Raw genomic sequence first — 22,402 nt, 5'->3', positions numbered from 1 at the left:
ATATTTATATATTTAAAAAAACATTAGCTGGCTATATTTTCCACGATCCGAAGCACCATTATACGTTTATATTTTATGTTTTTATCAAAATCTGTACTAATAAGCCCACCATATTTGGGACTGATGTGTCCTTACTCCTCGCGGCACGAACCTTCTAATTGGGCTTTACCTCTTAAGCCCCATCCGAAAGATAAATGCTGAGCTATAAATATTGAATTTTTATGGCTTTCACAGTTGTGGTACGTTGTTTTTAACTTTCAGGCTTTGATTTTGCAGCTTCATTTGCACAGCCCGTTGAATCAACACTTTATTGGCCATACACAATACAATGTAACTGGTATTTCAGGGTCGCCGAAAGAGGCACAGATTCATAGAAAATGTACCTTTTTCCAGAACGACTTCATGTATACATGTATATAAATGATAATTAAAAAAAATATGTGAAAAATGTACTCAAAACATTACAAATGTCTCCAGTAGTGATCGGTAGAAAAAAGCTTTCATAGAGCTTTAGCGATGTTATCTTATGTAATAGGTGAATTACAAATTACATGTCAACCTAGTTTAAAATCATAATTGACGTTATCGAATTGTTTTGGTAGCATCGACTCAAAGGGCACATCGTAGAATGCTGTAGGCTAGCATGCCTTCAGCAGCAACGATGATTGTCTACATTATTTACCGAAATCCTGTACTTATTTATACAAAAATATATGTCTTTATGCACGAAATCGTTCAGCTTGGTTTGCCAATAAATGATCTAAAGGCTCATTTCATACGTGAGGGACATTTCCTTTAAACGATTTAAAACAATTTCTGCCCAAACTTCAGTTCATTTTGTTTTGTGAAACTACTTTTCTTAATACCTTTTGAAATTATTTTGAAGCATAATTAAATCAGTGTATCTATAAAGTGCTATACATCCTAAAGCAAGACAATAGAACGCGTATATTGTGTTTCCCATGAATATTTTCTAATTAAAATTATGAATGAATTAAGTAATAACATTTTTAAATGAAGACATCGTTGTCTCTATACCAAATTTACGGATTCGTGAGTGAAAATTGTCTGGATATTCCAATATATAAATTATGAAGTTGCTGTCGTTCGTTATCATTTTCGCTATCTGTGCGTATTTCTAGTACGAATTACTTCGTATGTAAAATAATAATTTCTTTTGTGCAATAGTCCACCGTATCATGCTTTTTTAGATTTTTTAGGAATTTGTCTGCTGTACCTCTAAGCTTGCTAACACCTCAGCTTTAATAATTTAATAAACTATATGAGGTTTAATTCTTCGCGGCCTAAAGCTTAGCGAAAAATTGATTCTAAGTGTTTAAGGTATTTTATTTCTAAACGTATTAACTTGGGTATCTAGAGGCGTGTCGACTTTCACCTCTGGTATTGCTGTTGAACATTTGGAGTCAGACGGCTCGCTTCCAGCATGAAGCGCAGTGCGTCCGTATTCGATTTGAGCTTTTAGATCATCTTAGATATACCACATTTAAGAGACAAACACTACGAGAATACACATGCTCTGTTTTGCTACGTTTACACAAACAATCTGACTATTAAATTAAAAGAGATATCTTGTAGGACAAACTGGACATTAGAAAAAAATATAAGTGAAATTTGATGTTTTATGTTTAAATGTTTATTTGTTGAAGCCATTACACCCTTGGGTACAATGACAACCGTATTACGCAGTAAAGATTACTAACTTTACATAAATATTGACAAGCAGAATTGTTTTCTAGCAAGTTTTAATACACACAATGCGCTCAACTTGAGATAAGTACTCACTTCAGTAAGAAGAAAGTTTCTTATTCGATCGGACGCCACAATGATGCATGATCACAGCAGCTCACGCGCTCCCGAGGAGAACATTGCGATTACCGAATCCATTTACTGACATATGACATACGCACTAAATTCATCTGACCGCTTCTCGCTTAGGTACCCTGTTCTCACATAGGCAAAAAATAAACTATTTTTCCATTCTACGAAGTTTCTTGATTAGCCTATCAAAATTCTGGTCGTCAGTGCAATACGTTTTGGTTGCCCATACGAACGACTGTCGCAGAATGAAGATTAACCCGTCAATCGATTATCCCCATAGTGAGCCTCTTTCCAGTTGAATAAGCGATGCGTTTATTCAAATTCGACACAACTGCGTTTTCGTCTGCATCTGGGCTAGTTGCGCGCCGCACGTTCAGCTGAAAAGGATTGGCATTTTTTATGGTGAATTTTCGTGCAAGTTCTCTGAGCTGCTGTCAACACTACAAAAGTGGTAAGTGTATTTCTACGATTTGCAAATATTCCTTTGCATTTTTACCACCGTCCGTTTCGGTTACCTGTTCAAAGGTACTTGTAAAATTCAAACTAGAAGTAGCTTTTTAGCAGGAGTAGTGTTCCATCCATGCGGAGGCGATGGTAGAGCCTACACCGAAGATCTTGTTTACATACGAAAGCATGTAGGGGCCAAGCAGTAGTCAGTTAGTGTTTTGTGAGCTGATTTCGAACACAAGTTGCTTGCAGTCGTAGTGTTTGTCATACATACTGTACACGTATGCTAATTCATGTGTATTAGCTGCGCAAAGTTTTCGATGCCTTTTATTTGGCTTCGAACCGATCTTGCGATGAAAAAAATCTAGTAATCGAACTGTGCCCCAGATTTGACCCAGCCAATACGGTTCGTTTCCCACTTATGACGGTCTTAGCAGGAAGTGATCGGTGTCAAACAACACCTGTTGGCTAATTTAGTCTGAAAAAAAAAGAAAAGAAACGAAAATAACACTTCATCGGCATGTCAAAACGTCATCGGAGAAAGCTTCCTTCAGTCGATGTCTCAGTTCTCGAGCAACCACTAAATCTCGGAGAAAGCGATGCCGTTGTCCTTGCCAAGGCCTTGCGTGATGGTACATCCGAAATTCAGCATGTTCTAGTCAACGAATGCAACGTCATACTGGAGTGCCGAGTGTGTCGGGCTTTGTTTCGCTCGCTGGCAAATCTGCTTTCGCACAAGAGACATTATTGCCGAGCTAGCCATTCGGATAGACCAGCGGTAGCTGTTGGTGGACGGAATCCTGAAATTACACAAATCGTACCTGTTTCTAGCTCTGTAGCAGCACCAACTCATGTTGTCAGACATCGCGATACCTTGGAACACGCGTCTTCAGATAGGTTAGCGAGTTCTCATCAAGAGAATTCTCGAGACCAGAGCCGAAAACACACACCAGCGGTTAAACGTCGCACAGATACGGCTCTATTGACGGTGACACGAAATTCTCGAGAAGAGCCTAAATCAGAGGAACGGGTGCTATCGACTAAGCCAGCAGAAGGTTCAACAAAGTTTGGAACAGCCACGCCCCTTGACTCAACTTCTGCCACAGTCAGTCAACTCGATGCCGAAGACTCTCCGAAACCTCTAGGTCAGGTACAACGTCTCTCAGTCAGTTCTGCTTCATCAAAACTGGGCAGCGATTTTGTTGTCGATGGAGCAGAAACCCTTTCATCGAAATCAATTGAAAACGACCATTGTACGGATATCTGTATGCGTACCTGGCAGTGTTTTACGTGTCATCTCGCTTTTGATAATAGCTACCGAATGCGACGGCATCTCGTCTACGATCATGGAACTGAAGTACGGTACCATTTGTGCCCGCGATGCGGATTTGAGCGCGAGTACTTTTTTGAGGTTATGCGACACCTCCATACAGAGCACGGCCTCGGAGCGAAGCAGCTGGCTGATCTAAGGGAGGACGTCCAAGACCGGGTGCGCTACAGACCGAGACAGAACTCATTGTTGGGGTTATCTAATGAACATTAAGTGACACGAAACTTTGAGAGAAAACTTGATATTCTGAACTGGTCCAAGAAACACCAGAACTTTCGGTAATAAGTTAAAGCAAAATTTTTACATAACTTATTTTTAAAATGAGATGCCATTTGAAGAATATTGTTATATATTGACAAATCTGTCGCAGATCCCCAGTCGTTTATCCTATGAGAAGACTTTCATACTTAAACATTGGGCTAACGATATATCACAGAAATATCATTCCGTTGGAGCTAATCAGCATTCTTAGTTCCATTTATGCCCTACGTACTGCTGATGCAGGACAATTATGACATTTCTCAATGAACGTTGACTTCTTATGGGACTTCATACTACGGGTTTTGCATTTTTGCAGGATCGACAAATCTTTGTCATACGCACACGAGTAAAATGTGCTCATGAACAAATAGTTTATAATCTCATAGTTTTGTATAATATTAATTGTAGAATCAATTCGATCGGAAAAATCGTACTATTCCGTTGGGTTGTAATTACAATTTCGTACTTAGCAAGCGATGATCGAAATATTATATTGTACGTCGCCGTCTACATCGCTTGAACCGTTTAATTCTATATCGTTCGTTTGAAACTTTCACGCCAAAATTTCCTGTGATACCTATAATATTGTATATCGCTTATTCACACTATCAATCCATGTACTGTATTTCTGCGATGTGTAGTCTTAAAAAAGCTGCAATTGTGAATCATTAGCAGATGTACTCTGTGGTGGTCGAGATTTTACGCTTCAGGTGCTACCATAGTTGAAAGAGCAGGCGTGAATGACGTGTTTTAAAATGAAATTAATAATAGGGGTCATATTAAAAATGTTACGATAAAAATCTAACGCTGTTTTTGACAAAACTAGGGGGTGTTAGCTCAAAGTAATTTGAGCCAGACTACATGTGTCTAGACCGCTGTCAATTTCTCGATGATTATTTCGATGATTTAAAATGTTCATGTTTACAAATGTAAAATTATTTCGAATGTCGACGTGAGGTCTTGGACGCCAAGTCTCTGGTTCAAAGTATTAGGGGTCGCTGCTTCAAGTTCCGCCAACGACAGATGCAGCTACACAGCCTATATGAATAGAAGGGTTTTTCATTTTTTTTTTTTCAAATCATGGAGAGAAAGACTACAGTTTTGAAGGGGCAAGGTGTAAAAAATAGGTAAGCCTTTTGGCACCGCCAAGGCTTCGTGTAAATGCCCGTCTGAGCGGGTCTTTTGAATCGATATGTTTTCGTATTAGATAACCTGAACTGGTTGCCTGACACTCTCGGAAGTGTTATTTCACTGTGCTTTACTAATGCACGATTCGAGTTAGCCAAGTGCATTTGCTCATCATTGTAACGTGCTTAGTACGTCTTAATTGTGTGTCGAATTGTAGAAAAGCGAAATAAACATGATGCTACATTATGCCGTTTTTGGATGAAAACTGTTTCTTTTGAACTGTCAGGTTGGTCCTTTTATACGATACAATTAGGCTGTCTAGAAGAAAACTAGGAACCGTTCATTGCAATCGTTTATCGAGCTATGATCTGCGGCTAATTTTTTTCCATCTAAATCAATTACAGTAAATAGTACTGGCCTTCAAACGCAGTTTTGCGTTGCCAATATATTGAATTCGAGCTAGATAAGGAAAATTTCCTTTAGCTTTTTCAATTACTAGGCAAATATACTACAGACGTTAAACTGGTGTGTTCCTTGACACTTTCTATTTAATCTTTGGCAATTTGGGATGAACAGGCTACACCGTAATTTACTTTAGATACATTACTTTTACGGAAAAACGTAGAGGTAATAATTTGGAGCATTGCCTACTAATTGATCTACGGTTATTGCATATTAAAATAGCTTTTATGACATCTATGAACATCTACAGACCGTCTAGTCGATATCTTTTTTTTACCAACTTTTAACCTTTACGAAAGAACTATATTATTTAAAGATAAATTGATTGTATGTATGAGTTAACAGTAAAATTACTCGAATTTATGCACGTTCCAAGTTGAAGGATGGCACTGTAATCGATTTTATATTCAGCAAATTAAAGGAGTCTTTATTGTAAACGGTATCTTACTTTTTATGAATGCATAGTTCCAGAAATTTGATGCCAGCGAAAAATGCAGGTTATTACCAAGTTTGATATGCATGTTACATACGTAAATCAACAACTTAGTGATTGGCTATAAAGTACAGGTGCCCGTGACGTACTCGGTTTGAAGAAATGAGAAACTTGACGAAAAATGGTTTACTCATTTGTTAAATGTCCCATTCAAGGCATATAAACTATATTAACATATATACTGATGTCATCATATTTCTCAAATCTGACTTGTAGATGAGCAATCGAAAAAAACGCTCCGCATCGAGCGATGACGATCCAGTTGATATGGGTGAAGCCGGCGGGAGCGCAAGGGGCTTGAAGCAAGGCCGCAGAGCTTATCAAACTGCATCGGAAGAAGTTGGCCCCAGTCATGTGGAGGCACTTCAGTCAACCACCAGTGAGAACGACAGCAATGCCGATATTTTTCGCAAGATCGACCTACCACCGACAATAGACTTAGAACACTTCGTCTCCGCCAGAAAGGTTCAATGCGAATTACAATATTGCTAATAGGCTTCTACATTGTGACTCACGCCCGTCGATTCTATAATAGATCGGGTACATTAAGTAGCTTTTATTCTTTCAACTAAAAAATATAAAAAATATTATATGGGCAAATAGTATGTTTATTAAATAGGTCAATATCTTCATGTCTGCGTACCTTTTCTATCTAGGATCCTATTATAAATGTGTATTTATGTGTTTTGTTCAAATACACTGTACATCATGTTTGGTCGCAGGATGAGTTGGCCAATCTGACGAACACGGTCAGAACTCGAATGCGCAAGCTGGTTAGTCAGCAGCTACCGAGACATCTTAGGCGCCGAACTGTGAGCCACAATAAGAAACGTCTACCAAAACGAATGCAGGTACTTTAGCACTGCTACGAAAAAGACAGTCCTAATTTATTGCAAGCCACAAAATGTGAAAGATGACGTAATCGTCAAGTCTGAATAGGGAGTTAGCTTATCATAGCATTATAAATACAAATATTGACAATAATAAAAAGGCTTTAGGTTACTACGTAAGTGCCTCGCGTTACTTTTCGTGAACAGCCAGTTATACGCATGGGTTACTTTAATGGATTCAACGTTATACACAAAGCGCAACATAAAAACTATCTATATCATTCTATGGCACTAAGTACGAATTACTTCCTTCTATGTGAGATAATAAATTTAACTTCTTGAGGAGTTAGTTTGCTCTGGTGTGATGTTGGTTACATATTTCACTTAATAGGAAAATGTATAGAGATACTATTAGACAATTTGTTTAAAACAGGCATGAATTGCGATTAATTTAGTCTAAAGAAAATCCACCGACATAACATCATCAAATAAGTTAAATCTTTTTTGTGTGCTTTGACCAGCTAAACGTTTCGGTTATAACTCGTAATGACATCATGCCCATATATATCACAGTTTAGTATGATATCGAAAATGTTTGACCAAAGGAAATATATGTCATCTCCACGTTCTAATCTAGTTTGAAATAAACATCAGCTTTGTTCAAAGAAGTGTTTAAAGCCTGGCTAAAAACTATTTGCCAGCCGTTTTACTGCATATTTTTAAATAAGCCAAATAACAATAGCGTTTGAAAACGTGACATTATATTACGTTGAATATCTATTAATTTTTTTCCTCTACAAGGACCGCTACAATGCCGAAGCCGCCAAAGAGACAAAGCGCCCATCACGGCTACATCGGCGAAGACCGCGGAATTTACAGGACGAGTATACGCGTCGAGCCAGAAGTCACCGATGGCTTGAAACACATATATGGCATGCCAAGAGGTTTCGAATGGTAGAAAAGTTTGGCTATAAGATTCCCGAAAGCAGTTTCGATAAGAGCCTGAGAGCGTGTTACAGGTAAATTTACAAGAAGTCTTGTTACTCGTTTGTCTCAAAGTTTTAATTCAACTTCTAATAGTCTAGTTTTACTATACGTGATGTGCCTTAAAGTATACACCAAATCCCTACAAAGTGCTTTTTATTGCCGCAGAAAAAATATTTGGTTTAGATCGACCTTTATAAAAAGAGGATATATTAATTACACATAATCATGATGGCAATTTTAGACCAAATGATGAATATTTTTTGTAAAATGTGTGGTGTTTGCTCAAAATTGTAGCTGCTGACCGGCTAACTAAACTCCTGCTTTCTTTTGTATGGAAAAAACTATAAAAACAACAGACTAAAGTAATCAGATGGTTTCTTTTTTCCTTTACGATCTTCTAGAGGCGCTGCAAAGTATTGCTTACTCAACGATATTTCTTATGAATGCTGCATTGAACTTCGTGGCGAGCAAGCAGCAATATGCGGAGCTTTCGAACGCATCAGCTCGCAGAAAACTGGCCTTTCAATCGCAGCCAAAAAGTTCATAGATGGTCGATTCCAAGGGTCCATATGGCTCTATCAAATTGGTGCGTAGTGCACGCTGAACAATAAGTTTGAAAATGGAAACAGGTTCGATATTGACGTCTACAGTATGACAGTTTATGGGAAACAGTTATGAAGATAGCTTTATTAATTATAGATAAAATTTTGAGGAACAGACCTCTCCGATCAACACATTTTTAGGTCTTAATTCACCTCTGAGAAACAGTTTCTTTTTCGAATGCCTGTTAGTCAGTGTTATAATAAAAGACATCTTTGTTTTCTTTCGCCGTTACATTAGATTCATATCCGCACAAGTGTTTGGGGGAGGCTACGTTCATATGGCGTCCATTAGACGCAGGGAATTCGGAGCGCATTCTATGGTTATGGTGTCATCCTGAGTTTCGTGAAACCCTGATCGACATCTTCAAGCAACTGCTCGATCTTGTCGCTGACTTCAGTGGAGAAGGCGCCACGGAACCTTCCGTATTCAAAGGTAAAATTATATGTTTTGTACGCGGAGAAACTTTGTGTATTGTTTCGTTGTCTCAACACATTCTATATATGATTTACGAAGAGTGTCTAATTAACAGATTTTTTCGTCACATCCAACATTGTAATCTTTGGTGTGAGCAAATCCTAAGCTATGGTAATAATCCGTCGAAATACTTTGTCTCTAACGCCATCGTGATGTTTCCCAGGACCAACTGTAACTTTAATTAATCTCCAGGACAAGCTGAACCGGTTTCGGCTTACTGGTCCCTTGTCAGCGCGCGTTCTCTGTGAGGCCCTCACTCAGGACGAGAGTGGCCTTAAGCTAGCGCCACCACTGTCTCTGCAGCCAGATGAGTTTAACACTTTCTGGAGCGGTGTCGCAAAAAATGCTTTATCGGCTTTTAGTCATATACGAGTAAGTTTTCTGAATTGTATTGCGTAAACTGCGTGACTATTTAAGTTATCGAATTCTCGGCGTAAGTATCCTATCGTGGAATAATATTGACATTGAGGTTACAGTAAAAAGTGCAAAGCAGTTTTTCTGGTTGAGAGAATGGTATATACACCGACAGAATTTTGACTTTGTTGCTGCTGTTTATGGCTTAAATAAATAAATCTGTGTGTAAATTTTAGTAAGCAAGAGTAGTCTCCAGACTGTTTAGGGAATCGAAGCGCAGCTTATTAGGATTACATTTGCGAAACTATTAATTTTAAACACATGTAAATCTAAAGTTTGAATATCAAGTTAGACATGCGTGCTTTGTGCGAAAAGGAATCTGCAGTTTGATGTAATGTTGAGAAAGCTACGTGAAATCTCAAGAATTCCTTTATTTTTTAGCTACAATATATTAACTTTGTCCTCTATATGATTGTAACAATCGGCTGTCATACATTTTGATTGCCAGGACGGACAGATAGCCGGAAACGTTGTGTTAGATCCAAGATTACATATGCCTCGCAAACGATTGGTCTCGACAGTGGTCGGCTTGCAGGCCGACGATGAAGGTTCTTTTGATTCTAAAGGAAGCCAAAATGCTATAAGCGAAGTTCCTTTTCGGAGCGATATTTGGGATCAGTCAGCTAGGAGCTTTGTTAAGAGATCAATGATGACGCAGGACGAGATTAACAAGCTGCAACATGATAGCATCGTGCCAGGTTAGCCTCCATTTGTAAACCTGTATATATATATTCTTGTATATGCTAGAAGTGTCATTCCTGACAGTTATGTTCCTTCCATATAACCACCTTCCTCCACGATTCGATTTTTAATTCAAGACCTGAACCACCCCTTAGTCTTATTTAGAATATTCCTTTTTCATTCCGTAAATGACTTGTTTTATAGCCACCGTGCGTCAAGCGTTATTGGTGTGTGTAACAACTTTTAAAATATTGGTTAAGTGCACTGCATACAAAAAATTCGAACGTAATTCAATTTTGTACTGATAAAAGATTGAAAATCTTAAAAATGCAAAGACGCAAAATGAAAGAGAACTGCAGAAAGTTAAAGTAAGGCTAACTGTTAGAGCCTATCTGGATGACCCAGTGAGAAGTCCAGGGCTATCAAAAATGTTTTAAGCCATCTTTATGAATTTTCAAACACTTTACATTTAAATTCCATTGAATTTCCGGTTTGCTTCATAAACAACTTCCTCGGATTATTCAGAAGTGGTATGGAAACTAGCAATAACAGAGAGCATCAATTTTAAGCAAAAAGGAAGTATACTATCTCGTTGACGTGTAGTTTAGCGCGAAGAGTTTGGATAGTAGTTGACCTTCATTGGGATTACGTGGGTCAGAATTTGGTTAGCACTATTATTGAAAACAACTGATGCTATGGACAAGAAAATTACACTAGTGTATTAGTCGAGTAGTATATTAAATTCTTCTATTACGTGGCTTAAATGGGCTCACTATACTTCACTTATTTCCAGAAAATATCAGTTGAAAACACTTATGTCGTTAGCTCATTTAGCCCCAGAAAATGATGCTATATGGGCTAAAAATTGGGCTATATGTTCCACTAATAACTGTATGCGAAGAAGTGAGCCATCAACAAAGTTAGAGGGAAAATTATTTCTTACCTTAGAAAGGACTGTGTTTATCTCTAGAAAAGGCGATGCGTAACAATCAATTTCTGTCAAATAAGACAGATCAAAGGTTGTGATTCTAATAGAAATAATTATCTATAATAAATTTTTTATGTTAAAAGCTAATAAAGTCATAGTGTAACATATGATAACAACGACACGCGAAAATACGATACCTCAATTAAACTTTATATATATACATATACAAGCATTTATACTAAACTGAGATGTTTCCTGAAATTACTTAATTCTTTTAATTTCTTTGTTTAATTAGCATCGATGGCATTCAGTTTCATATGTGCTCGGAATGTAGTTGCCGGTATAATCCGACTGCGTTCTGACCCATATAGTTTCCAGGGTGGTGATGTCATAAAGCTCAATGTGATGAATTTTATGTTTCGGTTTGGCATTGAAAATGTAGCTTCGGGGCAGGCGGAGCTATTAAAGAAAGACGGGCTGGTTCTCTTGCTCCCTCATAAGTCAAAAAAGGTTCGGTAAAATGGGAAATAGATACTGTTTCATAAAATTCAACCTTTTAAAAAATGGATACTGAAAAAAATCAGTGCTGCAAATGGCACTAGCTTTCTGACCGTGTGTATGCCAAAATTTTTTTTTAAATCTAAGGCTTTACAGTATTTAAATTTGAAGTTCAGGTTCCTTATATATATATATATATATATATATATATATATATATATATATATTAAGAAGCATTAAATGCCTTAGCTAGGGTCAATTGTTTATTCTTAGTTATTTCGTTACATTATAAATAGGTAGTTTATCGTTTATTGGTAGCAATAATAATTTGATTATTTCAGGAACCCCACTGGCTCTCGGTGCTAAAGAAAGTCGAATTCCGATTCTTGTTATTTTTCGCGGCGGAAGCCAAGATCATCTGGGTTATTCTAGAGGCTGCGACATCATCCTACCTTCGGGTTGGGGAAGACAATTTTTTATTGCATTGAATTATCGCTCAGCACGCGCAGCAGGCTTTCGTGATCTCTCCGCGATAACTCGATATTCTGGCAAATTTGTCTTTCCTGACGATATTCCTGATAGCATACTCGCGGCACCCCATCTCAGTAAAGAAACGGATGATCTGCTCACAAAACACATAAAGTATCCCCCGAATAAACGGCCACCGTTTGCGAAATTAGGTTTATGGTTGCCGTATTCGCTTCCGTTTGGACACCTCATCGAGAAGATTGCGCCGCCGCAATGTGAGTCGCCAAGGAGCAGATTCTTTGTTCTTCGGGATCGGGTCTTACTGAAGCAGCTAGCAGAAGTATACAAGAAGCCACAGCAATTCGTTGAGCTCGTAAAAACCATGCCAGCAAATGACGTTGAGCTGGCATTAATTCCCGTCAAGGTAACCTCCCCAAAAGGTGTACCAGCACGATTTGCGAGACTCTATGGGCTTCCAGACTTTCCTGGGCCAATGCAGGAGCCTGTACACACGAATGCTTGGCGAGAACGTACGGTCACCAAAAATGACTTAACACAAGGGTTCTTAAACGCAGCTATCGATAACCTATACCAAATCGTGGGATTTCTCGTTAGTGGAGACCGCAACTATACGGAAAAATATTCGACTGGTCTGGGATACGTTTCACTGCAAGCTCTTGTCAATGTGCTTGAAGCCCACGATAACGTGATCGCATTCAGAAATCAGCACTGCTTCAACTATCACTTAGTGCAGATGGTCATCTTGTGCTGATCTCCCAAAAACGTGAGCACTGTATCAGTTTTCGTACTCGTGTAGGTTTTTATCAGTGGTTATATACTGCGACTGATGTACATAGGTTATACAAGTATCGTTTACTGGGAGCTTACTGTCTACTTTGTATTATTGTAAAAGTAATCTAGATATTTTGCTGTAAATTTACATATGGACAACAGAATGGTGATAATGGCAATGATGACTTCTGAACTTTACCAATAGAAACTAGCCGCATTGAACAGCATTAGAACGATTTGTCTTACAATATACAGGTGAAATTAAGTCGTCGATAGACGGATTATATGGGTGTCAATAAAAATCATGTGTTTGAGGGGTTTATCTGACCCGCTTATTTTCGAACGTTGCGCTAGGTACGTTGTATCACAAACAAAAAAGCTTAAAGGTTGTTAAATTTAAATAATCTACAGGATATACCAGCTCTATTCTAAATGATCAACGTCAATTTTTATAATCATACATCTTACTAAAAAATCCAATATTTCTGTGGAGATACATTTGAAAAATTGCTCTATCTAATGCTATTATCGTTTACGTGGCCAGCTTCTGTAGATAGTAAGAGAACCTTTTTTTAATAGCTACGATGAGTGGCACTATATTGGTATGCTGATGTCTGTTGGGTTGTTCAACATCCCACGATCTTTATATGGGGCTTATGCCTGCCTAAAGCCCTAGGCTGGAACTGGGCTCAACCGAACCGAAAGTTTGACTAAACCGTATTTGTGAGCTAATGTTCCATTTTCTTGAACCACGTGTTATCCTTTGTTCAATATGGTGTTGGCCGTCGTTTCATCACAGGTTACTAATCACCTCAATAAACTGGTTTTTAACGGTTTAACCTTTCCAAAGAAGGTGCAGCAGCATGACGTCGACTTTGCTAATTCATGTAATTTTAGGAAATGACGCAAGTGAAAGGAGGAATTAATGTAGAGAGTTATAAAAAGACCCTACAGTACCTGTGTTCGGGCCGTACCTAGATCTCGACATTGCTGTAGGGTCATTGGGATTTCTCGGGTTCTAAAAAAACAGGTTTTCTCCAACATCTCCTAATGAAGAAATAGCAAATTATTTTTAGGAAGAATTTCAGTCTGAAAACTTTCTGTATTTAGTTGACAGGTCGAATTACTAAAAATATAATTTATTAATACGTCTGCATTAATTATGTATTATTTGCTATAGGCGCTTGCACGTTGAACTGACTTAAGTTTGCATACGCAAAATAATTCATAGATTTAGACGACATCGACAGCCAAATAAATATAGCTTTTCTTTTGCTGTGACTAAAATACGACTGTTTTCATTTGCTCAAGTATACATCTGTCCTCCTTTGATGTCTCGTGTGTACAAATAGATTATAATGTGATGTAGTAATTACCTCTGCGAGCAGCACTGCTTGAAAGAATATTGTGTAAGTAAAAATTCTTAGGGTATTGCATTATAACTGTCACCAACGCGCATTTCAGCAAAATTTCATTTTAGAAAATATTTTATTAGAAATTTTTGATCTCTCGGTATCTAATTCTTTCTTCCTTCTTAATTCTTTAGAGAATTAGATATCAAGAGTAAAATTTAGCTAACATGCATATAAATGAGCCCACATAATTGATGTTTTTACTTAATCGTGTATCGTTAACACATTATTGTCGAACAAATTGAATGATTACGTCTACAGCAGGTAATTTATTCAGTAATATGACGGAACGCCGTCTGGGTTCATCCACGTGTCCATAGTAAATCGAAGCAAAGAAACCGATACTTGCCGTAGGCTTATATGCTTAGAGAGGTCGAATCGTAAATCTAAATACTATTTAGGAGTTTGCAACACCACCTACGTTTGGTGCGACCTTTTCTACATTATTAGTAAATTACCAATATTTGGGTTAAGCAGAATTGTTCAATTTTATTATAAAGGAAGCATCACGAAAAACACAATGTGTGGGTTCCTTATCCATATATATTTTATTATTATATTATTTCACAAGATTGACGTTCGCAATTCTTTAGTACAGCATGGCGCATTGATGCTAGTTGTATATATATATATGGGCTTCTTACATCAAGCATAGTTTCCTCTCGGGAAATCTTCGTCAAACTGGCTAAATTTATTCTGTAACTGTTCTGTGTGTTTTATTAAAGTCTGCGAGGTCTTTGAGGCTTTTTCGTGCCTGCAGAAGTGGCAGCTTGCTTTTCGGCGGGCTCATCATCATATTCATAGTCAGCGTCGTCCTTAGCAGGAGCAGGAGTCTGCTTTTTCCGCAGTGTACTACTGCAAAAGCGAAGCAAATATTTGAATAAACACAGGAAGGAAGTTCGATATGTGACAGATCAAAGAATTATAATCTCCAGTAAACGAAGGTCTGCTTAGTAGAAACATGACGGCTAAGTGAATTTGTTACTATGTCAAAATAGGATACTCTTAGACGAGACGTTATTGTTACCATAATCTGTGGTCTAATCTCTGTTTCGGAAGTAAGCAAAGACGGTAATTGTCATTCGCATAATATCTTCATTGTCAGTAATGAAAAAGCTACTTATTCTATAACCAAATAGATTATAAGCGGGTGTGCACTTCAGAGTGTATACACATTGAATGGACCAGATCGATCGATCTACAGCAACTAACGTTTATACACAAAAAAAGAAGTGAATATGCAAACGAAAAAAGTGTTTCAGTAAGATAAATTCAGTTCATTTGAATGTGACCATAATTATATACGAGACAAACTGTCACCTCAATGATAGAACAGAAAATGATAATTTTTATTCATATTATGTTTTAATTGATAACGCGTTCGGTGCTAGGACTTGATCACTTACATGGCAATGTGTTTTTTTTTACCTGAATCTGTGCGGCTTAGCACTTGTAGCTTTTGGTCGAGGAAGTGGGGCTTCCGTAGGTTTTTGTACATGTGGTTTTTCGTGTCCTAGGTCCTCAATATCTGATTAAATCAATCATAAATTCCCGTTAGGGTGAAAGAAAAGAAATAAACAGTAGTATATATATATATATATATATATATATATATATATATAAAATCTACGTAATTTTTTTCATTTTTTAACATTTTTCAACACTTTTATTTTAGATTAATTTAAAAAAGAAATTTAGCTTAACATTAAATTGTTGCAAAAGTATTAATCATAATCAGTAAGTCTTAGCAAAGAAAAAGATGTTTCAGAGAATTTGCAAAGTGAATTAGAATACCAGTTAGTACAAAGACTCAAATCACTATAAAATAGATTGATTTTTGTAAAATAGATTGGAAGACAACTATGTATAAGCCTCAATTAGAGCTTTGCGTTTCCTGTTCACAAAATCCTATCATATGATTTTTCCAGTACAGACTGACGCTTTCAATCATATAACTTTAATCAACGAAATCGCCTCCACATTTAATCACACTTATCGTGTGATCAATGAAATTAAGTCCATCCAGAATGCAACAGTGCCATTGTCTGTACCGCAATTACTCGCTGTACAATTAGCTTGTTCGGGGATCGGCTGATATTTCTAATAGTGAATATAAACCTGGCATATAAGAACAAGGACAGATGTCTGTTGGGCCGCTGATGCATTGAGCGGTTTGTCGTTTTTCACGAATTCTATCATTCTTTTCGTATCTTTCTTCCTCGATATCACTATATCCACGCGGGCAGTAGCGGGAGGTAGATAGTCTAATCAGGATTTTTGCTCGATCACGTCATTCAGCTGACCTGTATGTACGTGGTATCAAGTGGCTATAATTAGCCGATACGCATTATAGATAATTCAAGGTGATGCCATAGGGGCTAGTCGTCGACGCCGATAGATAACACCAAAGCCACTTGCAATCGTCAGAAAAGACGAAAAGTTTATATTTTATATGTAAAACTTTTCTTGGTGTATATATATTAATCAGAATGCTTGTTAACTTTATTATGATAAAGTTCTTGTTAATATGGATCAAGAAAATGATTAATTTTCGAAGTAAGCGAAAATAAGACGATGACAGATCTTGGAAATGGCGCAAATGAATTTTCTTTTTAAGCAAAAACAAACATTCATATTTTTAGCAACTTTAGTACGTAAACAAAATATGTAGTACTGAAAAAGTATAAATAGGCAAACAAAAGAAGAATAATCGATGGGTTGCAGTAAAAACTGTCTGTTAGTGATAATTTATTAATTAATGTTTTGACTATTATAAATGGGTCTAAATAATCGTTCAGGGATTTCGTTTGACTTTCTATCGAAGTCCGCATATACCAGACGATATATGCAATATAATTTCGGATTAAATCATTTGAGTGAAACGCTTGGATGCCTTAGCTATAATCTAGCAACCAAACGTAAGCTGTATTTAATTTACGTCGGCCTTAAGCCTTTCTGCCTTTTTTTTACTACATAAAAATACTTGTTGACCTACGGGCTGTTATGACCAGTTAACCTGCAACCGTTTTTCAACAGCTTTAAATTTATGTCTGTAATTAACAAACACGCATAAATGTTGTCTAAACTAAATATAAATGATAAATCACAATGAAAGTATCTTTTCACGTACTTGCTGGATGCTTGATGAAACTGGGTAACGTAGGTTTGGGCCGAACAGCTGGGTGTGGCGAAGGGCGGTTTTTCAGACGTAACCTATGTTTAAGAAGGCCATGAGCTCCTGCGGAGTCATCGCTGTCAGCCTTGTCTGGGGAGGCCGAAGTGCTTTTAGGACCTGCACTGGCAGCCACCTTGTCATTGGCACCATCAGCTGCCGCATCTCCTCCCTGATCGTACTCTTCGTAATCGTCGTAAGCCGGATTCTCTGTTGTGGCCTTCTTTCCAGAGACTTTTTGCCGTTGAGCACTGGCAGGCTCAGCCACGAGAGTGACACCGAGCAACAGGAGGCAACAGCATGCGCTTAGAGTGGAGGTCCGCTGTGCATTATAAAATAGAATTAGCCATTGCTAAAAGATATTTTTGATGTTCATGTTTAGTTCAAAAATTTTAGAACTATTGGTTCCGATGGTTGGCGGCCTTTCCAAGACGAGGCGAAAAGCGTTTACGCCCAGTCTACGAACCTGAGTATCTCATCTGTCCCTATGTTTAATAGACAAATAGCTTGCCACTGCATCAACACGCGCACGAGATATTACTAGCAATCTGTCACCTCCCTCTCATTGAAAAGTACCCCAATAATGCCTGTAACACGGGAAAGACGAATTCATGATCTTATCTACTCGTACTAATAACCCAGAATATTGGATATTGGTGGTTGGAAGGACTCGAACCAGAACCTCTGATGATTTTTTTCTGAAGAATTGCGACTACATAATATTGCGGATGTCAGTGCAGTACGAGATCGGAAAAGAGAGGCTTAAGTACCATACATGCGCATTTTCACTATGAAGACTACATGCAATTTTCATTAATAAATTAATTTGCAATACACCAATCTTCTATTATAAAAAGTGAGTCTTTACCACAATATATCGAAACAACAACAGCCGCAGCAGGCCACCAATGTAACGCGCCCCTTATATGGTCACAAACGATTCATTGATCTTTTCTTTAAAATCGTCTCTTCTGAAAGTTGTTACCTTATGGAAGCGGCACTTCTTTTATCTGTGCCACTGCTGTATAACGTCAGCAGTAATAATAGCGTGTAGATTGGTTGGCTGCGTGCCAGTTGCAACTAACATTTGCCTGCCAGATTCTTACCGGACACTACCGTTAGAAACTAGATATTCAATTTGGTCAATATGATAATACTATAACGCAGCTATAATTGTCGATGATGATTATATTGATCCTGCTGCTTCTGCCGTTGGTGATCGCGCCAATGTTGTTAATGATGTTACGCGGCCATTTTTCTTCTTGTAACTACCACTATTACCGCTTGCCTATTAGCAACGGTTGTAATTTCTCGAATAGCAAATACCAGAGGCGGTAGCGTCGTGAAATTGCTTTTCCGATGACTTCGGATCGGTCAGGGTGATCCGGTCTTTTACGGTTTTTATACACTGGATTGTGTCTGCTGGGCGCTGTGGTAGGTACCGAACATTCTACTCGGATGATCTGTAACTGCTAGCGTTTTGTTGACGCCTGTTGCCTTGCTATCGAGTCAACGCAGAAGACCTTGACTGTTAGTTCTGCGAGTAAACGCTAGGCGCACACAGTACAAGTAGCAAATGATCACACGTTGTATTGACAGCTGATTGCTAGCTGGTACGAATTGTGCGACATTTGGCAAGTGGGGGACTAATAATAAGAGGTGGCGTCGTCGTCGACGTGGAGCCAATCAAAGGGCCGAATACTGTAGCCTATTGACCCCCCTCCGCTTGTTCATTCCTACGGTTTTGTCGACCCCACGTGAATGTCTACATCGGCTGCGGCGCCGCATTCGCCGCAGCAGATTGCGGCTATAGTGGTTTTAGAAGTCAGATAGAGCAATAAGAGGTTATGAACGACAATTTATTATTAGCACACACCATCATTAATATCATCTGCTCGCTGAACATCATAGCGGCAACACTGGTAACTCACAAAGGTGCATCTGTTTGCAGACGCCGAAGTGCGCAGAAACACTAATAGCAACAGTTGTGTTATTAGTGATGGTAGTGTCGTGTCGTGCAAGCGCCATAATACCAAGTCAAAACCGTAAAAGTTTCTTGGCGTCGATTTATGGGAGAGAACTCAGGCTAAAGTGGCTGGCAATAGTCAAATAACTATTCCACTTTTGATATGTGATAGACATTTGGAAATAAATATGACTTCCCGCGAGTATCCGAACGATACGGAACTGAAAACCATTGAGTGCCATTTAGGGCGATGGATATTTACAACAAGTCTTTCTCTCTCTCTCTTTCTGTCTCTGTTTCTTTCTTTCGTAGTCGCAAGCTAAATTAGAACGAAAAGGACTAATTAGAGTACAATCACTAAAAGATGTACGAAACTTTAGAGCATGCAGATCGAGTGTTGGTACGTTGAACAGAATTGAATAACTTTTTAATGACCTAAAAAGAGGGTTTGGGTTATTGCCAAGAGCGGTTTAGGAAACTGATGAGTTAATTTCTGAAGTACATCATTTAATCGTTACTTGCGGCATTAATCAACCGTTGCTTTCGTGGATCTCCACTGATGACCTCTTTGCGTAACGATAGCAAGTGAGTTCTGATCTTGCTTTTACTGCTGAATGCTTTCGACATAAGCTCCTCTTAGATTTTATTTGACCTAAGCCTTGTTTTAGGTTTGTAAAAATAACCTTAGCTGATATTTTCTCAAAGAACAAGCGACCTCCGTCTTTCATATGACGACCTTTGCCGCTTGCCTTAAGACTTTTAAATTGAACTTATGCTCGGCTCACACAATTGAAGCTTTGATAATGCTTACGCACACCTTCAAACGTATTCGTCTTTTTGTTAATACATACGGTAACAAGGAAGGTGAAATCCAGGAAATGCGATCTGTGAATTGGATAATGTAGACAATGCAATAAATTTTCGCTTGACATCTAGCTAGCATTCATTTAGCCCAATATACCCGGGTAACGTTGGAAAAACTGTCTGTCCTTTTTGGGGAGAATTTTTGCTTGTTCAGAACAGCATTGCTGATTCAAAGAAGATTTAAATCAGGAATTGTAAATATGCCGTATCGTGATTGCAATTTATGTCATACTTGCAATGAATTCTCTGTGAAACTTAACCTTGCTACTTTTACAGAATCGTTGCTTGAGGTCATAAGGTTGATTTAGGTTGGCATGTCTACATATGGAAAACGAATCACTTATCACCGAAAATGCTCCATGGTGGCTCAATATATACAGGCCAACTACCATTCAGGATACATGTCTGCACGTGATTTTTGTAGCTGGCTACATTATTACAAAATTTCACAATTTTTTACAAGCGAGGCGATCGGCTAGATCATTTTTTTTAACTAAAATATATACAAATCCATAATCGCTATCTAAAGCCTGAACAGTACCTTAATGGCGAGCAATAAGGCAGAGCAAAATTACTTCTTGCCACAAATTTATCTGAGTCGTTGAATTGCGCAAAGTTAGGTATCCGTTAAATTCGGCTGTAGTCTCCCTCGAGCCTTTTCCCGATTCTTAACATGCGAAATCAGCAAATTTGTAATAACACTGTCTCTAAAAACAAAGTTACTAGGAAATGGTATTAGTTACATACATTAGATATAATAATTATGACTGATAATAGCTGTAGTATACGAAAAACAGTCGCAGTAATTGATGGAAATGGTGAGTATCTGCATTCAGCGTACGCGTGAAATTACAAGAAAGCTGATTTGGTGAATACACTCGACTGCCTGATTTAGGGTCACTTCCTGATGCTGCTACCCTTTCCCGGGCCGTAAAATCACTGGATGGAAATTATACGACCAAAACTTGCATGTGTACCGTGCTGCGCCTACAGCATTTGGACGCCAATAGGGATTTACGGAAAGGAAATACGTGCGCGTGCCTTAGCGTGGCAGGCGTGCTCAATACAGTTTCGTACTGTACGGTAAGATGTATCTTCACTATTATGATCGTATTGTTTGGATGGAAGACGGGGTTGTATCGTGTGCAATTGAACCGTTAGGTTGGTGTGTATAGGTGCCTCGTACGTCATTATTGTCTAGACGTTTTCATATTGACGTTAAAGCTATTGTTGCAGTATCTTAGTGGCTAGCCCTTCCTCAAACCCCATTTACACAACAGTGATATACCCATGAAATCGTTCGCAACTCCATATGCATTAACTGAATTGAGCTCGATTCATATCATCTTCTACCATAATCACAATAAACAACAATTATCCACGTCACTCTTCTATAAAAGCAATGCATTTATAACAAAGTTCTAGGAACTAGCATTATGAGAGCTATAACTACTTAAAGTTAAATCCTACATACCTAATTTCTGAACAAGCTAAAGACAAAGGAAAACGAATGGTGTTTTTGAAACATTTGTTATTCGTTTCCTTAATTTTATATGTTTTACAGAGTGGAACAGGTAACTTGGATCTTGGAGCATGGGTGGTTGGTCATAATGCGTGACACAAATCAAGTAACCATCTAACAGTACTCAACAAGACGTTTTTAAGAACACTTACATTTTCTCCACTTAATTCACCATATCATGAACTTACCATATTGCCGCGCTCCAACAGATAATGACAGATGACAACAGTTACTTTTGACAAAATGCCAGATTTCCACCGATCGACAATACTGATAATAAGGATGGTGAGATAAGCGTAGCGACGAAGGGTCGTTTGTGTCCACCACTTCACCGCTGAAAAATCGTAAATTTTTCCCTCTCTCAAATCCTCTTTGTTTTCCGCAGATGACTAGACTCCACACACTATAGCTCGACTGAGACGAACTAACTGCACAACTGCTAAGTGTCAGGATAGAAGCAAATTTACAGTTGCCGCTGTGTTGTCTAGTAGTTAGCACCACTGACGACGATACGTCCGCCCGCGAACTAGTCTACCGTAACAGTCTGCGGTAGACCGAAGGGTTTTGAACGACCGAACGACTGAAAAGACCAGCTAAGAACATCAGCAGCAGCAACAACGATCGGCTCAGCAGCAAAATTCTTTGCGTTGAAATCACGTCAAAACGGCTCCGCTAAGTCGATAGCGCAAGGCGGGAACGCGCTGTAACGGCACCGACGGTTCTGGGCCCTCCGGCGGGGAACGCGCCGGCGAAAAACGCTAACGTTTTATCGTCCGCGCAACTCAACCCAGAGGGAGAGGGTCAGCGACGTCAACCGCTGATGCTATCAAA

At 38.4% G+C, this 22,402-nt stretch overlaps 4 protein-coding genes and 1 long non-coding RNA gene across 9 annotated transcripts in view; 3 read left to right on the top strand and 2 right to left on the bottom strand.

The window, feature by feature from the left end:
• The window catches only part of LOC111267614 (uncharacterized), a 5,405-nt gene extending 3,325 nt beyond the window's left edge, over nucleotides 1-2,080 (bottom strand). For 2 of the 3 annotated variants that reach the window (XM_022845937.2, XM_022845936.2), the window contains exon 1: nucleotides 1,804-2,080. The gene's annotated coding sequence lies outside the window, so the exon portion shown is untranslated. The remainder of the gene's footprint in view (nucleotides 1-1,803) is intronic. The other variant, XM_022845935.2, reaches the window with a different exon arrangement.
• A 126-nt stretch (nucleotides 2,081-2,206) lies between these two features.
• Nucleotides 2,207-13,922, top strand: Pop1 (POP1 ribonuclease P/MRP subunit). 2 transcript variants are annotated; one of them, XM_022845899.2, is made up of 9 exons: nucleotides 2,207-2,290; nucleotides 6,177-6,425; nucleotides 6,683-6,811; nucleotides 7,592-7,809; nucleotides 8,179-8,363; nucleotides 8,618-8,812; nucleotides 9,018-9,226; nucleotides 9,717-9,966; nucleotides 11,717-13,922. In XM_022845899.2, exons 2-9 carry the CDS (start codon nucleotides 6,177-6,179, stop codon nucleotides 12,613-12,615), a joined length of 2,334 nt encoding a protein of 777 aa, XP_022701634.1. In that variant the 5' UTR covers nucleotides 2,207-2,290; the 3' UTR covers nucleotides 12,616-13,922. The 2 variants fall into 2 exon arrangements, with proteins under 2 accessions (XP_022701634.1, XP_022701635.1); XM_022845900.2 differs by lacking the exon at nucleotides 2,207-2,290 and adding an exon at nucleotides 3,809-3,894.
• On the top strand, nucleotides 2,299-5,270 carry LOC111267609 (uncharacterized). The gene has a single exon (XM_022845927.2). The coding sequence runs from the start codon at nucleotides 2,807-2,809 to the stop codon at nucleotides 3,827-3,829; it is 1,023 nt and encodes a 340-aa protein (XP_022701662.1). The 5' UTR covers nucleotides 2,299-2,806; the 3' UTR covers nucleotides 3,830-5,270.
• A 650-nt stretch (nucleotides 13,923-14,572) lies between the features above and the next one.
• Nucleotides 14,573-22,286, bottom strand: LOC111267613 (uncharacterized). Of its 2 annotated transcripts, none has more exons than XM_086971375.1 (4): nucleotides 21,760-22,286; nucleotides 17,178-17,541; nucleotides 15,476-15,575; nucleotides 14,573-14,902 (listed from the first exon to the last, which is right to left on the bottom strand). In XM_086971375.1, the coding sequence occupies exons 1-4, from the start codon at nucleotides 21,760-21,762 to the stop codon at nucleotides 14,767-14,769; spliced, it is 603 nt and encodes a 200-aa protein (XP_086827501.1). In that variant the 5' UTR covers nucleotides 21,763-22,286; the 3' UTR covers nucleotides 14,573-14,766. The 2 variants fall into 2 exon arrangements, with proteins under 2 accessions (XP_086827501.1, XP_022701669.1); XM_022845934.1 differs by lacking the exon at nucleotides 21,760-22,286 and adding an exon at nucleotides 19,096-19,143.
• Nucleotides 19,157-21,753, top strand: LOC111267615 (uncharacterized). The gene is made up of 3 exons (XR_015313883.1): nucleotides 19,157-19,770; nucleotides 20,945-21,132; nucleotides 21,614-21,753. It is a non-coding gene; the product is annotated as an uncharacterized LOC111267615 (long non-coding RNA).
• Nucleotides 22,287-22,402: the final 116 nt, after the last annotated feature.

Source organism: Varroa jacobsoni, unplaced genomic scaffold, assembly GCF_002532875.2.
Source record: "Varroa jacobsoni isolate VJ856 unplaced genomic scaffold, vjacob_1.0 scaffold_1203, whole genome shotgun sequence".
Taxonomy (NCBI): Eukaryota; Metazoa; Arthropoda; class Arachnida; order Mesostigmata; family Varroidae; genus Varroa; species Varroa jacobsoni.
This window is presented reverse-complemented; position numbering and strand designations above follow the sequence as displayed.

Coding starts and splice junctions, on each gene's coding strand:
- LOC111267609 (XM_022845927.2), top strand. CDS start 2,807: ATGTCAAAACGTCATCGGAGAAAGCTTCCTTCAGTCGATGTCTCAGTT.
- Pop1 (XM_022845899.2), top strand. CDS start 6,177: ATGAGCAATCGAAAAAAACGCTCCGCATCGAGCGATGACGATCCAGTT. Junction 8,813..9,017: donor GGAACCTTCCGTATTCAAAG/GTAAAATTATAT, acceptor GATGTTTCCCAG/GACCAACTGTAACTTTAATT. Junction 9,227..9,716: donor CGGCTTTTAGTCATATACGA/GTAAGTTTTCTG, acceptor TTTGATTGCCAG/GACGGACAGATAGCCGGAAA.
- LOC111267613 (XM_022845934.1), bottom strand. CDS start 19,128: ATGATGTTCAGCGAGCAGATGATATTAATGATG. Junction 15,576..17,177: donor TTTCATCAAGCATCCAGCAA/GTACGTGAAAAG, acceptor TGATTTAATCAG/ATATTGAGGACCTAGGACAC. Junction 14,903..15,475: donor GCTAAGCCGCACAGATTCAG/GTAAAAAAAAAC, acceptor TCGCTTTTGCAG/TAGTACACTGCGGAAAAAGC.